This window comes from Bombus bifarius, unplaced genomic scaffold (genome assembly GCF_011952205.1).
Source record: "Bombus bifarius isolate JDL3187 unplaced genomic scaffold, Bbif_JDL3187 scf7180000008008, whole genome shotgun sequence".
Classification (NCBI taxonomy): Eukaryota; Metazoa; Arthropoda; class Insecta; order Hymenoptera; family Apidae; genus Bombus; species Bombus bifarius.
The window spans coordinates 6,758,932-6,775,033 of NW_022884386.1; the positions used below are offsets into that span (position 1 = coordinate 6,758,932).

The 16,102-nt window shown below is 43.6% G+C and overlaps 1 protein-coding gene and 1 long non-coding RNA gene across 3 annotated transcripts in view; one reads left to right on the forward strand and one right to left on the reverse strand.

Moving 5' to 3' along the window:
- The window catches only part of LOC117206482 (insulin-like peptide receptor), a 108,092-nt gene extending 98,595 nt beyond the window's left edge, over positions 1–9,497 (forward strand). For both annotated transcript variants that reach the window (XM_033445862.1, XM_033445861.1), the window contains exons 5-12: positions 1,947–2,052; positions 3,999–5,399; positions 5,672–5,946; positions 6,174–6,536; positions 6,653–7,188; positions 7,360–7,855; positions 7,964–8,208; positions 8,500–9,497. In XM_033445862.1, coding sequence (XP_033301753.1) covers positions 1,947–2,052; positions 3,999–5,399; positions 5,672–5,946; positions 6,174–6,536; positions 6,653–7,188; positions 7,360–7,855; positions 7,964–8,208; positions 8,500–9,157 — 4,080 coding nt within the window. In that variant the 3' untranslated portion in view covers positions 9,158–9,497. The remainder of the gene's footprint in view (positions 1–1,946; positions 2,053–3,998; positions 5,400–5,671; positions 5,947–6,173; positions 6,537–6,652; positions 7,189–7,359; positions 7,856–7,963; positions 8,209–8,499) is intronic.
- LOC117206492 overlaps positions 1–16,102 on the reverse strand; it is a 122,922-nt gene that overhangs the window by 65,707 nt on the left and 41,113 nt on the right. The gene's annotated exons all lie outside the window — the stretch shown is intronic.

Sequence of the window (16,102 nt, forward strand, 5' to 3'; positions counted from 1 at the left end):
TTTTTTCGTAAAGAGAGTGCAGTCCACGGCGCGCGCTTAAAAGTCGGACAACGCAGCGCTCAAAGGATTAAAACCATCGATATATTTGCAAATGTAAAAGCACCGAAGTAATTTACACGCCTAATACTTAACACACAATTTTTCTACGAACAGAAAATAACGCAAGTAATTGGTAACCGAATTACCAACGAAGATGGCGGATTTTATTATCGTACGAAAATTGTCCTTGTGATTCGATTAAACGGTAACCGAAAATCACTATGTCCATTCACTATTTCAAAGTCGTAGTAAGATACCGGTTTGTTTCGTTGATCTTCGTAACTCCCGTGCCACGACAATCCCGATAAATATCTCATTTCTCGAGTCCGGCCGATAGGATGGTAGCTCGTCGCAGCAACGGGTCGCAAGGGTGATCGATAGAACGTGACCGGGTCAGAGGGTTAATTAGTTTCCGGCTGGCGCGCTAAAAAATTCGAGCGTGTCGCGAGGGTCGAGGGTCGAGGGTTCGTCGCAAAGTTTCGAGCTTTCAACGAGGCGCGATCGTCGAGAGTACCGTACACCCAATTGCATCGTTTGATCGCTAGGAAAAACTCGTTATTCAATCTTGAAATTGTAATTTCGAATTTAAATTTTAACAAATATTGAAATTTTCATTTGAACGGAAATTTCTTTTCACATTGCGGATTTTTGTTCACATTGCCGAATCGGTCGGATTAACCACGCGTTACTCTAACATTTCACGTCGATTAACTCGTTCAGACAGCTTTGGGGTTCTGGCATTCTCCGATTTTCGCGGTACTTTTGGAATCGTTCGATTCGGATGTCGAATATAGCGTGAAATATCGTTTTCAGCCAGCAGTCGAATTTTTCGACAGGATACTAATTTTTTACGAACTTTTACCCGAATACCATGTTTATTCGTATTGCTTGATTCCGTCGATGGTACGAGAACAGGAAATGAGCTTCGTGTTTACAGGATGTCGACGTTTGAACAATCGACGGGGCGGGAAGTCGCAGTGGCGCGTGTCAAAATTTGTAGAATTTGTTTCAGTCACCTGTTTCAACTTTTAAAGCTATCACCCCTTTAACTTCGTGATCGATTAAGTTACATCTTTATTCCCTTATGCATTATATTATAGCGAACTTTTTATAACGTTGAATAAAGAACGTGTTTTATGAGAAATGTTGCATCCACTTACATCGCTATGATTGCTAGCCCATCAATTTCAACGTTTTCGTGTCTAAGTTGTGAAAAATTAGAAGAGAGGAGAAGATCGGTAATCGAGATGGTAAACTTTTAGAATTTTTACAACGCGAGCAAACGTAAAACGAAAGTTTCGCCGCGAGATTTTCGGTTTAGACACTGAAGAAAAATCGCAACTCTTTAAGAACGGCGCTAAAACAAAGGGCACGTACAGAAGAGATGTATCGCGAAGTGTATGAAACTAAAAGTTTCGCTGAAGCCGGAAAAATAGCATAACGGCGATAAAAATAAATAATGGAAGGCGCCAGACGTATCGATCCAACCTTTAGCACTCCACAGCCTCCACGGAAGTTAAGGAATTCTCTTGGCCGGCGCGGCGTGTAGCTAACAAGGTGGTAAACTCTCCCCTTCGTGCGCGATTTTCGTCCTTGGAGTCCCACGTGTTTCCAAACGTTCGCCGTATTGATATTTTTACGATTTCAACGATTTTAGAAACTTCAACAATTGGGCCACGACACCGCGTGTCCTACGAGCAATCGTCATAGTGAAATAATAATTAAATAACAAATTTTTTATGAAATCATCGTTCACGGTAAAAGCAATCCATCGATAAGGTATTAATAGACGAGTAATACGTCGTCGATGTTACAGAGGAAAAACTAGGTTCAAAAATGGCTAGGAAATATTTTGATGGATCGCTTGAATATTTCAATATTGATTTTTCCTGTATTTCTGTTCACAGGGGAACAATCCGAGAAATGGATGCCCAGTGTGCGAGAAGCACTGTCCGCAAAGACAGACCAAGTCGGATGAATACTTGTGTTGGAACCAGCAACACTGCCAACAAAGTAATTGTTTTTCTCTCTGGAATTATAAATTTCGCATGAAATATAATAGTAGACTCTGTCTGTCTGTCTGTCTGTCTGTCTGTCTCTCTATCTCTCTATCTCTCTCTCTCGATCGGTCTTTTTGTGATAGAGCAGAGTTTATAAAACAAGGTAAAATTTGGAACGAAATATTCAGAGGAGAATTCCATTTGGTATGGTATATGGTAAAAGGCACGTTTAGTTGCACGAAAGTTTATGCGTCGTGTAATATCAAGACCAACCTTTTTTTTTAGATTAAATTTTGTTTTATGCTAAATTCGACGTAGGATGAATACGTTACAGATAATAACGTGGCAGATGAAAAGGAGACCGGGTAAAAGGGAAGCTCTAGTATATCGTCAATTCTAGCAATTTTCGTTTATGCAAATAAGAAATTTCGATAGAACTACAACCGTCTGAACGCATCAAGGGAAGCCACAGTTCATGTATAATAGGAACTTATCGATTCTCCAATCATTTTCCCGTTTTCGCTGTCTTGTCGAATCTAAGCTACTCTGTCCATATCTTCTGTTTATTATATCGAAACTAACGTTATATACGATAAGTTTAATTATTTCGTGCAAAGTTCAAGATCGAACTTCGTCATGTCGAAGCTTAGGTGTTCCAGACGGACGCTACTTTCTCAGTTTCGTTAGAAATCGATTCCAGTCTCGAAGCATGACAGCCACCGTTTCATCTGAAAATATCGTTTCTCGACAAAGTAGAGAAATCGCGCGCCAGGTAGAACGAAAGTTGGAAATTCCCTGTCAGCCGATGTTAATTCGTAACGCGGCGATGTCGCAGGGGAAATTCCCGATGTTGGTCGGCCGCGTTGTCCGAGTGGAAGATGAAAGGACACGCACGTTTCCAGCTATCTTCGACGGCTGCCGCTCCCACGCGTGACGACGACCCATTCTCGATCACGCTCCCGCCCCGTTCGTTCCTTCCTTCCGAAATTATCCGATTATTCGCTGGCCTTGTGGAAAATGGAGGCTGTCTGGCCGCGAGGAAAGGGGCGACGAGAAATTGGCGGCGGCGCGACACGTTGGCCACCGTAGGCGGCTCACCCGTGGGCGCTACGACTCTAAATTACACTCAACGGACCTTTGCGCGGGTAAAAACTGACAGGAATGCGCTAAACATCGCTGTACTAGCAATCGCGTGCCGCTTGAACTTTTCATAGAACGCCGATAGTCGTTCAGTTCCACGGTAGCTCGAGTGTTTCACGTCGATTTATGAGAAGCTTATTTTTGGATAATTTCTCAAGGGCCTACGAAATGTTTTTCTTTTCTTCTGTTTTTCTTTTTTATATTTCACTCTTTTTTTTTTTGGCGAACTTTCGATGTGTTTCGCGTTTATCGATCGTATCGTAGGCTGTTCGTTAGCGAGAAGCGGCCCCTTTCGCAAAAATTACAGGGAAAGTTGGAGACGTCGCCACGTGTCCCCACGGAGAACGTGACAAGACTTCATCCGGTGAGACGCACGTTCGAGGCTACATCCGTGTGGTTGTTTACCCGGAACAGTGGCTTGAATTTTTTCACGTGTAGTCATCAAACAGCCATTTTATCCGTTAAAAAGATTCAACCCTGTACTTATATATCAAACATCGGACAGTGTCTCCTTGATGCTTCTCTTAACAGCTACCTTATCGAGTGAAGGCGAACTCTCTGGAACGAGGTAGGATTTAAAAGACACAGAAGACAGAGGGATTTATAAGATATCTTCGATCGTTGAACCGCTAATTTTACCGGTAGAAGTCTCGGGAATAGCGCGTTGATCAATTAGGTGGACGAGGGAAAATAAGGAAAACGCTTAGGTCGAAGATGCTATGTGGAATCGTAGGACAGTAGAGATGAGAACACCTTCGTACAACGTGATAGATAGTACGTGTTGTTAGTATCATTGGCGTTCTAACTTGTTCGTTTCAGTCTGCGATCGAAAGTGCGAGAACAACGCATGCGACGAGTCCGGAACGTGTTGCCATCCGTCGTGTCTAGGCACGTGCACTGGCCCGACGAATCGCGACTGCGTCGTCTGCAAAGACGTGGTAACCGACAACAACGAGTGCAGGGAACAGTGCCCTAACGGTACCTTGGAATTCATGAACCATCGATGCATCAACGAGGAGAGGTGCCTTGGAATGCAGAAACCACGGGAAGTGTTCAACGTGAAGAACTACCCGTACAAATCGTTCAATGGAAGCTGCGTAATGGAGTGTCCACCGGGCTACATGGACGAAGAATCAAATGGCAAAGTGTCGTGTAAAAAATGCGAGGGACCCTGTCAGAAAGAGTGTGCCGGAGCGAACGTGGACAGCATCGCCTCGGCGCAGAAACTTCGCGGATGCACTCACATCACCGGCAGTTTAGAGATCCAGATTCGAGGTGGGAAAAATATCGTGAAAGAGCTGGAAGACAGTCTGAGCACCATAGAAGAGATCGACGGCTACTTGAAGATCGTGCGTAGCTTCCCACTGATATCTCTCAACTTCCTGAAGAACCTGCGAGTGATACGCGGAAACGACATCGATAACTCAAAATACTCGTTATTGGTAATGGACAACCAAAATCTACAGGAACTCTGGGACTGGAGTTTGCACAAAGATATTAAAATCCTGTCGAAAGGTGGCATAGGAAAGATCTTCTTTCATCTAAATCCGAAACTGTGTTTGTACAAAATCGAGATGCTTCGAGAGAAGGCGGGTTTACGACCTTTTACGGATTACGAGGTGGCGCCTAATAGCAACGGCGACAAAGTTGCGTGTAACGTAACCGAACTGAGGACCAGGGTTGGTAAGAAGTCACCATGGGGTGCGGTGATCGAGTGGGAACCGTTTATTCACCACGACGCCAGGTCTCTTCTTGGATACGTGGTGTATTTTATCGAGGCACCCAACATGAACGTAACGATGTACGATGGTAGAGACGCGTGTGGTGGAGATGGTTGGAAGGTCGATGATGTATCCGCAAGTACAAATACCACCCTGATGGAAGGATCCAAGTTTGGGTCTGGTCGACAGGAGAAGAACGTACATACGCATTACTTGTCTCAGCTGAAGCCGTACACGCAGTACGCTTATTACGTGAAGACTTACACTATTGCCACGGAAAGGTCCGGAGCCCAGAGCAACCTAACATACTTCAGAACGATGCCGGAAGCTCCTAGCTCACCCAGGTCCCTTATGACTTGGAGTAATTCGAGCAGCGAGCTGATCATGTCCTGGCTGCCACCTCTTCACAAGAACGGAAACCTAACGCACTATCGGATCTTTGGACGATGGGAGCCGGACGACCCTAATTTCATCGATCAGAGAAATTATTGCGAGGAACGTGAGTACATCGATTATGCGATCAATTTTATTAATTTTATCAATCCCTTGACATTTGTAAATGTGATATGCACGGATACGGGAATGTGTTCGATTCGCGCAAGCTCGTAATATTCCGGGGCAGAGCTTGTTGCGATTGTATAAACGATTCGATAAGGAAAGAATTAATATTTGATCGATAATATTTAACATTAATACTTGAATTGATTTTTTACTTGAGTAAAAAAGAAATCAGGTAGATCTAACGATAATTAAAATGTGTTGCATGCTTAGCTCTGATGCTGACAGATAAGAAGGCGCTCGCAGAGGAGGAGAGGAAACGAATAGAGGAAGAGAAAGAGCAAATGATACCTGAAACTGGCACCTGCGAATGTCCTGATCGAGAAACCGATCAGTCTCTTCGAGAGAAAGAAGCGTCCAGCGCGATCGAATTCGAAGACGCTTTACACAACCAGGTCTATATAAAACGAAAACCGAAGAAGAAGCGCGACGTTTCGGAGATGTCGTTCATTCTATCCAGAAAAACGAAATCGTTGGATCGAGATCAGGTAAAGCATCGCTCAATTTCATCGAAAAGTATTTATAGCGTTTCCATACGCTTAGCCAACCTGGTATCGAGTTTTGTACGTCCCTGATGCAAAATTGCATTTATAGTCGCTTGATTCTCGCTTTCTTAAGTGATACATCGCTAATGTCGGTCAGTTCGAAGGAGTTAAGTCCCTTCCATGTCCTTTTCAAATTCATCTTCCTAACCTTTCCACTTTTATATTCACAGCCTGTAATGGAAAAGATCGAGAACGGGACGTACATAGTGTTCGAGCAATTGGTGCCCAGCATGAATCTCTCCTTCGTAATGAAAAACCTACGCCACTTTGCCGCTTATAACATCGAGGTGCAGGCTTGCAGAGCGCAAGAAATGAACGACACTTACAAGAAATGCTCCACCAAAAGTATGAGAACCTATCGCACGTTACCCCTGGAAAGTGCCGATAACATTCCTCCCAACACCTTCAAGATGAGCATATCCGGCGAGAATAATAGTCTCACCATGGTTACTCTGCAGTGGGATGAGCCACCTCAGCCCAACGGTCTGATCATCACCTATCAGATCGAGTACAAGAGGGTTGACATACAAAACGTGAGTGGAATTCACGTCTACTTAACTTCTATTGGTTCATCCTGTCAAACTTTGTTCACAGTATCGGGTTTCGAATTTTGCAACAATTCTGTGAACAAAAGATTATCCTGTTTCAGTACAAACCGACCGTGGTGTGCATCACGAGGCGGGACTTCACAAAGGCAGGCAACTCGTACGTCCTTAAAGAGCTTCCCGCCGGAAACTATTCCGTGAAAGTTCGAGCGACGAGTCTTGCCGGCTATGGCGCCTATACGCACGTAAAATACTTCTACATCGAGGAGAGAAACACCCTAAGTATTTTCTGGGTGATATTCTGGCTGTTATTTTGCACGGTCATCGCGATCGTTAGCTTCGTCTCGTTCTACGTTTGTAAACGAAAGTTCTTAAGGAACGTTCCTAATGTGACGTTGATCGCAACCGTGAATCCGGAGTACGTGAGCACTCCGTATGTGTTGGACGAGTGGGAGGTACCAAGAGAAAAGATCGAGATGCTGAAATCGTTGGGAACTGGCACATTCGGCATGGTTTACGAAGGAATAGCTAAGGACATCGTGAAGGGTAAACCGGAAGTACGGTGCGCTGTGAAAACGGTGAACAAGGACGCCACTGATCGGGAGAGAATCGAGTTTCTCAACGAAGCATCCGTGATGAAGTAAGTTGATGAATAATCCGAACACGTTGCAGGGCAAAAATAACCCGTGCTCGTGCTTATCTTTCTACAGGAAAGTAAAAATATACTCTGGCGTCTTTGATTTCCATGTAATTAAAAGTCGAGAAACATCCGCTGTTTAATTATATGACTATGCGAATCTTTTCTTTGCAGGGGTTTCGACGCTCATCACGTGGTCAAGCTTCTTGGCGTGGTAACTCGTGGGCAACCAACCTTGGTCATTATGGAGTTGATGGTGAACGGCGACTTGAAGAGGTACTTGAGGAGTCACAGGCCAGGCATATGCGAGAACATGATTAACGCGCCACCAAAATTAGACAGGATACTTCAGATGGCCATTGAAATCGCCGATGGAATGGCCTACCTCTCTACGAAGAAATTCGTGCACAGAGATCTGGCCGCTCGGAATTGCATGGTTGCGGAAGATTTAACGGTAAAGGTGGGAGACTTTGGAATGACGAGGGACATCTACGAGAGGGACTATTATCGAAAAGGAAGCAAAGGCTTATTGCCAGTCAGATGGATGGCACCAGAAAGTTTGAAAGACGGTGTTTTTAGCAGTTATTCGGATGTGTGGAGCTATGGAGTTGTGTTATGGGAAATGGTGACTTTTGCATCGCAGCCATACCAAGGTCTATCGAACGAGCAGGTATGTGTGTTTTAATTTCTAACCAAAATTATGTTCACAACGATATGAAATTTGTACAAAAATCTACAGTCTCTTTATATCGTCACAACCTCTCTTAACGTACATTAGGTTCTGCGGTACGTGATCGAAGGAGGAGTTATGGAACGGCCAGAGAACTGTCCAGAGTTGTTATATGAACTGATGAAGCACACCTGGAGACATAAGGCGACCAGAAGACCCACGTTTATGGATATCGCGAGTATGTTGCTAAAGCATATCGACTCGGACCGTTTCCAGAATGTCAGTTTCTATCACAGTGTAGAAGGAGTGGAAGCAAGGAACCAAAACAAGTCCAACTCACCACAGATAGATCAGTGAGCATAGAACTTTTCTTATTAGAATATAGTAATGCTCGCTGAAATTCCAATAACTTTTTCAGGGTCGAATATTTTTGGAGAAAAAAATTTCTTTTTATCATTTATTAGGTAGAAAACAAAACAGATATATTTTCTTATACTTTACAAATATATTTATTGTTTATATAATTAACAACTTGCGAAAGATTACAATACGGATGCCCGATTTATTGGAATTTATCCAAGCGCTACTGTAATATCGCGTTCTTTGCTAGTCCTTCTGACACAATGTTTCTAATTCGTGTACAGGCACTTGGAACTAGCTACATTGCAAGATTTGCAAGAAGAGGAAGTGGAAGGGGAGGAAGATTCTCCATTGAGGCAGGATTTCGGCGATTTCGCGAGCTTCGAGCCAAACAGTATTAAGAACAGTTTCAGTCCCCGTTTCAGAATGGATTCATACGGCGAGAACTCGAAAACAAACTCGAACTGCCACGACATGAACTCATCGAACGTGCCGTTGAAGGCCGGCTTCGACGATTTCGACGGTGTCTCTGCAGATTCGATTGCCTCGGGCAAAGACGTACTAAACCTGCCATTCGTCGAGGACAGTTTAAAATCTGTTAAGAGTTCGCCGTTTATAAACGCGAAGAGCACCTCGCGAAGCAACTTGAGTCAGCTATCGATCAGCAACAGATCAGGGAGTCCGAAGAATCCCAGCAAAAGAAGTTTCTTGAGCAGCCCAAATTCTTCAAAGCTGGTGAATCCAGATTACGAGAATGGTAGCCCAGAAATTTTGTCGGCTGCGGAGAAGAGAGAAGCGGTGCCGCTGCGGGTCGACTTCCCATCGATGGACACCATCAATATCGACAACGGTATGGAGAAAAAGGAAATGAAATCACCGGTTGAGTACGTGAACAAACCGGAGACCTTAAACAATGGCTACATAAGTGGTACGACCACGTAGTGTTAACATTTTCGCACCCTAAGTTCGTCGTTGCCCAAGCAACACGACGTCAAGGGTGCGACTGGATCTACTGAAAGCGATTTAAGATCGCGTACGTGGACTGCTGGTGTCAGTCTCTGAACATTGTGGTGAAATTTATTCGGGAAGGTCTGACACGAGACATTGAAGAGTATTCTGGAATCGAACGAACCTTCGAAAGGGGCAGTGTCTGTAAGACGACTGGCGAGTCAGACTTTCCAACAAACGTTCCAATAACTCTGCGACGCGTTTTCTACGTTCATATGCATGCTCACATCGCGCCTTCGACCGAGTGGTGTTTTAAAACGGCAAGTTCTAAGTTGTAAGTCGTATTTTAAATCTTTAGATGCGTTTAAATATGTCCTTGTTTATCCACTACGTTGACAAATTATTTTCGTAGAAAACGTGAACGTCTCTTGATTTCGTCTCTCTAAGTATCCTATTATTACGTTCGTAAGATATATTACATTATATATAAACCCGTGTTTTTCATTTGCGCGCATCCGCTTGTTACAGCAGACACTGCCTTTTCACGCCGAAAGAAAGAAGCGGCTTGAAAGTGTGAGACGAATTCGACAATGTTTTCCGAATACTCCGGAGAAAAGCGACGAGAACGAAACTAGCGTCCCCTTACAGGCCTGATGAATAACGGCCGAGGTATGATAAAAAAAACGCGATTGCATCGAAGACTTGCAATTTGCAATTCATGTTCTGTGCATATATAAATATGTATACACACACACATATATATATATATAATATACATACATAAATATGTATATAGATATATGTATATTTATATGTGCACACACGCGCCTGTATATATATATTCCGTTAATGCGCTTTTCTTCGTTCGAACTAATCGTAAGGTGAAGGGAACATCGGCTTCCTTTCGTTGACCGCGTTTACAAATCAAAGTGGCAATTAGGCGAGCCAGCCGATCGGTTACGGCGGTTTTATATTTTACAAGAAATAGACGCGAATCACTGTTTTAATTGCCACTTTGCACGACTGTAGGCTTTTACGAATGCCATTATTACCGTAGATTAGGTCGTTCGACGATCGTTAGAGAAGAAATATATGTGGAAACGAATCGAATAGGTATGAATCTTCTCGAGTTATCCCATATTTTTAAAGAGATCTATCAACGATAAAGTGTCATTGTTATTGTCATGGACAGATATACGAAACCGGTTGATACAGCTTCGTTCGTATTCCTCTCGTTTTTATTTCGTATATCGGAAGGTAATCTTACAGGGGACGTGGTATCCAGGGAAATTCAACGTGTCTCCATATATATTTATTCCTTGCGATTTCCCCGTGGTGGCTGCGAGAAACCCAGTTACCGTGGCTCGATTCATTCGTTCGAGGGAAATCGGGATTCTGAAACAGAAATCCTCGAAATCGTGCAATAGAAGCATCGCTCGCGGCCTTGCGTTCGAGCGCTGTTCGCTACCCGTTGTTCTCTCGTTTGGTGCTAACACGAGCGTGTCGAAAAAGAAAAAAAGAAGAAAGAAAAGGAAAATGGTCGGTTAACGAACAAAGAGTTTCTCGCACTGCCGAAGGTTAAGGGAAAGAAATCGAACATCGGTTCAGAAGCGCGTTCCACCGTGCTTTTGAGTTAGGCGAGAGAACGTAGACTGTTTAGCTCGAGGCGATAGAGTCCAGGTCGATCGAAGCGATCGATCCTGACGCGTGTGAAATCGTCAAAGTACGTCGATAGCTAGAACGTCGAGCAAACCGGAAAAAAGAGTCCACCGCCAGCGACGCGATACCGCAGTTTGAATTTAGATGTTAACGAGCCTCTAACATAAGACTGATTAGCTAATCCCATTTATTACATCCGTATTCGCTGAGTAAGTTTACGACATGGTAGAAGTTCCATATATCTACATACGTACATATACATATTTTTTCATCTCCGTAAACGTTGCCCTCTCTTTTTTTTCTGTTTCATGGAGCATTCATCACGAGACGGATATCGTCTCCTTTATCTCCTCGAGACTACTTACTATCGCTCGTACTTTGTTCCTTTCTCGCGTCCTTCGCGCGCTGCTGGAATCGAACCGAGTGTTTCGCAAGCAGACGAAAGCGGAAGCAGAACGAAAGTCTGTTCGAGAGATCATCCGCGATATCGACGAGGCGCGATCGAAGGAAGCGGAAAATCGAATTCCGTGGGAACGTGAGTTCGGTAATCTCGACTGGTTACGCGCCCGAGACAATTAACCAGCGTAAGGGAAAAAACTTGAAACAGGCGTTTGTCCGTTAGTCGTCCGGTGTTGGCCCGTAGAACGCGTTTCGAGAAAAAGGAAACTGGAATTCGATTCGTCGACGTTTACGGCGCGCGCCGTTTTCACTCGGCCATCCTCACGGAACGCTCTCTTTGCCTTCGCGACCGAAACACCGCTACGCACTCGATGGCCAGAAGCTAACCGCTAGAACGAGATTCGAGCACCAGTGACCTAATGTCAAAGTACCTACTCTATCCGCAACGCTTTGCGCATTATTCGTGCGTCATAGGTCGAAGCAACGAGAATCGTACAAAAACACGCGACAGAGCTGCGATTCGAGAGCAAGACCGCGCGTGTTCCTGCTCGACGCGTCCGCTCGCGGACGAGAGCGCGATCGACATCGAAATGAAGATCGAAATCGAGATCGAGTCGACTGTATGTTTTCACGAGTGCGATTTATTTTCGTACGCGTGATCTGTTAACGATGCCAAACCGTGACGCATGGCGTGATCGTCGATTCTTCCTCGATATTCGCGTCTTTCCTCGGATTACCCGTCGCATCATCTCGTCGCGTCCAAGTGCCAACATGTCGAAATGTGTATGCGCGATTGGCCAATGAAACGCGACGAGAGAGGACGAGGTAAAAGTCGCGATCGCTGCAATCCTTCTGATCGCTCGATCGTGTTCGAGGATCGCTGAGAAAGCATTTTTGCCCTTCGCAGCTCTTGCTGTTTCGCCTAACGTTTAAGGCGACTCTTGTTCTCGAAGCTGTTCCGTGGAGCGTCGAGCGAGCAGAGACTCGCAGGATGTCAGTTCTAGGAAAGAACGGATCGCGCGGTTTGATTCGTCGAGAGGATCGGCCGCGCGGTTGATCGTTGTATTATAAAACAATGTGAAGCCTCGCTCGTATTCTAAAGTATTTAGTGTAACTCGAATAAACAGTTAACGCTTAGACCGTACGCATACGTGGCGCGCGTGCAGCCGCGCGTCGTCCTATGCATACGGCATTGTAAGATTAACCAGAAATGTTTCCTACGAAGTGACGAGTTCTCTCTATATCATACAAAGTGGCTCGTGGCTCTAAAAGAATGAAGTTTCTTAGGCCTATATAGTTTTGAGACCGTGTAATATATAAAATATATTATATATATATATATATTAAGGACGAAGAATCTGGTATTACAGAGATAACGCGTAAGATTATGAGAACGACTGCGACCGCGTGTATCCGTTGAAAGAAGAAAACTAGAATAATCGTGTGTCTGCGAAGAAAATGATTGACTGTGAAACGACGAGTGCTTGTGTGGCTTACTTCGCGACGCAAACGCGTGAAATCGATGCTAGCGATCGCAGCGAGACAGAAATTTCAACGGGTGATAAGCTCGTCTGGCCTGTATCGATATGATACGTATGTACTCTGTATCGATCACCTAGCCGAACTGATGCACGTAATTTCGTTGTCACCGCGAGAACGCGATCGGTGAACTGTTTCGACGAAAGAGGATGAGCGACCGTTCGAAGGAGACGTTTGAAAGGAACTGTTTCCACGCGAAAGCTATCAAAAACCGTTTCAAAATTCGTCGATGGTTAAACGTTGACAGTTGGACCTATCGTACGTTCAACAGATTCGGCTGAACGATGAGTAAATTCATTCCTCGATTCTTTTTCGGCGCCTCTTGTTTTCCAACACTCGCGTTCATTCGTGGGAAATTTTCTCTCCTCAGACGAACGCGTCTAATCGCTCGCCATTTTCCAAAGGATCCGCGTTCGATTTGGCGCGCTCTGTTTCCGTTTCCAGCGATTTTTTACCCGTTTTTTTTCCTCTCTGTCCTTTTTTCCATGTTTAACACAATGGTTAAACGTTTTCGTTAACGTTTGCATTTCGTCGACTTTTTTTTTTCTTCGTTGTCTTTTTGGGACCGATTCGCGATAATACGTCTACTTTCGCGGAAAACGTAGCGGCGTAATTTAAGTAACACACCGAGGACTGCCCTCTTGTTCCTATTCCATATCCTTTCTTTTTACTCTTAACACTGCAATTTACGTACGATTAGTCATGTACATACATAACACGAGTAACCTAAGATTTTCTTGTATTTACGTTTAGATTTTTAGGTAAAGATAACACATTTGACAAACAAAAATTTCGATTCCGACAACACCTTCCTTCGGATTTATCTTCGACTGTAACTCGTTTAGTATTCTTTTTCGACACTTTTTTTTTCTCCCTCCCTCTCTTTCTCTCTCTCTCTCTATCTCTCTCTTTTTAACATAATCTCGCGTTCGTTCGCGTGCGAAACTGCCTCTTAGTTAGTTCTGGCCAAAAGACAACGTTTTCTCTCACGACTGCTCAATGTTAGATTGCTCAAGCTCTGGTCTGATCTGTAGTTAGCGTGAAGTCAATCAGGGAAATATTGTCACAAGTCCTCCGTGCCGAGAATCGCATTGACGACGACAGTGCACAAAAGAAGGAAGAGGAAATCGAACGAGAAAGGAAATTCCACGCATATTCCTTGAACAAAATAATAGTCTCTTTCTCTCCCTCTGTTTCTTTCTCTCATATTCCTCTCGTACACACGCGCGTTTCATTTTACCATTTTTATTCCCGTGCGCCTATTATTTTTCGGAATCATTTTTCGTTCCCTCTTGTTTTTCTCTTTTCCTGTCTGTTCTTGAGAACTTTTACTCGTAGTATCTGCGATACCACCATATACGTTTAACGCCCTTCTAGAGGAAAAAAAAAGAATGAAGAAGAAAGAAACACTGACACCGACTTCCTCGGAGAAACCACTAATTTTTATATAGGGATCTTGTAAACGAAGTTTTTCTACGCTGACCGTATTTTGCATAAGGACAAAAAAAGAAAAAAAAGATGAAAAGAAAAGAAAGAAAAGAAGTCAAAAGATATTTTAAAATATCACGTATTGTTAATCCGACTGTTAGAATTACCGTACTATTAGTATTGTTACGTTTAAGCCCGTAAAAGGAAAAAAAATGCAAAAGAAGAAAATGATCAATACGAACGCAAGCATGTTTCGTTTTGCCCTGTGGGGCGTTGTAGAAACGAATGCGACCTCGTCCAACGATTCTCGTTCCCGATCGACGCACCACGAGATCGATGATCGTTCGATGACCGCGTCGTCGTTCGTTCGTTCAATTTGTTCGTCGAACAAAACTGGTGAACGTTTTTTCCTATTATTTATTTTTTTTGTATATACATTATTGTCGTATTTATTTGTCAATAAAGAGCTTGCGATGCGCGGATACAAAGATGCTTTCATCATCGGCCTTTACCTTCTACACGCACGTCCGATATCGGTTATCGACACGTTCAAACGGTTACGCTCCTTCGTTGTACAGAGTGTTCAGTAAGAGTGGCGCTACGACCGAACAAGCAACGATTCGCCGCGAGAAAGTAAGTCGAAATTGAAGAATAAGGTTTTCGCGTACGAGGCTTCGTTTTCGAGAAAAACAATTTTGAAAATCTACTTGCCTCGCGTGTATCGAGTCGAAGTTTCAACTTGGCTTCTGTTTCTGCTCGTGTTTGTATCTATAAATATCAACAATATCATTGTCTGCTTCTTATCGTTACGTATCATACTTTCTATCGAACTGTATTATGTATAGTTTCTTTTATTGCGTTTCATTCGAATGATTTCATAAATAAGAATAGAACCGTGTATTAGCTTTGGACAATTAATTTTATTCGCGTAGAAATTGTTCGAAATATCGTCCATAACGTCTCATATACAGTTACGCTTTTCCAATTAAATTATAGTTGTTGTAACGTACGATTTATATTTTTAGTTTCTCAAGAACAGGAACAACGATTGCTTCTGCTTGCTGCATACTCTCAAGTCAATTTAACCGGACAAAGACAAACGTACCGTGCAAACATTTCAAATCGTTTTCCTTACAAAACGAAGGTTCGTACGCGAGAGCTTTGTTCTATATGTTCGGAGTATTTTTTCACGACGAATCGTTCCTTGTTCGGCTGTGTATCACCAGTCGTCGGACACGATCTACGAATAGATTAAAAACAGGAACGAAATCGGAGGAAATTTTTATTTACGTAAACCCGGCAAATTGCACGATGTGTTCCTCGTTGTTGCTATTATCGTCGATATTTTACGTTATCTGGTCGATTATAAATAATAACCGCGCGATAGAGACGGTAATCACTGATAGGTGCTCAACTACCGCTAACGACAATAGAAGAAAAATCCGTTTGTTAGATCGTTATAGATAAATAGAACGTCCTAGAGATTTTTTTGAAAAGTTTCAATTCCGAGAAAAGAAATGAGATTCCAACGAGAGCTGGCGTCCGAAGAGCGACAATATCGTGATCATCGGCACGCGCATCGATCGCCGTGTGATTATATCGGCAAAATACCGTGCGATGTCATTTCCAACCAGTCCTTGGTGCCGTATGGCCTACTCGCCAAGAAAATTCCTTTTCGGGACGGTGACGTACAATGAGCGGCTGAATTACGATCGCGGGACACGCCCGGTTTCGTAACCTCGTCGATTTTGCGCCACTGTTTCCAGATACCTTGATTTTTCTCCTTTCTCGATAATATGGTGCACTTGAAAACGTACATATGTACGCGAAGGTCTTTTCTCGTTTCGCAAGCCAATTCGAAACACGTAGCTGATGACAGGCGGCCGAATTTTATCTTCGAAGCGATTCGCAGTT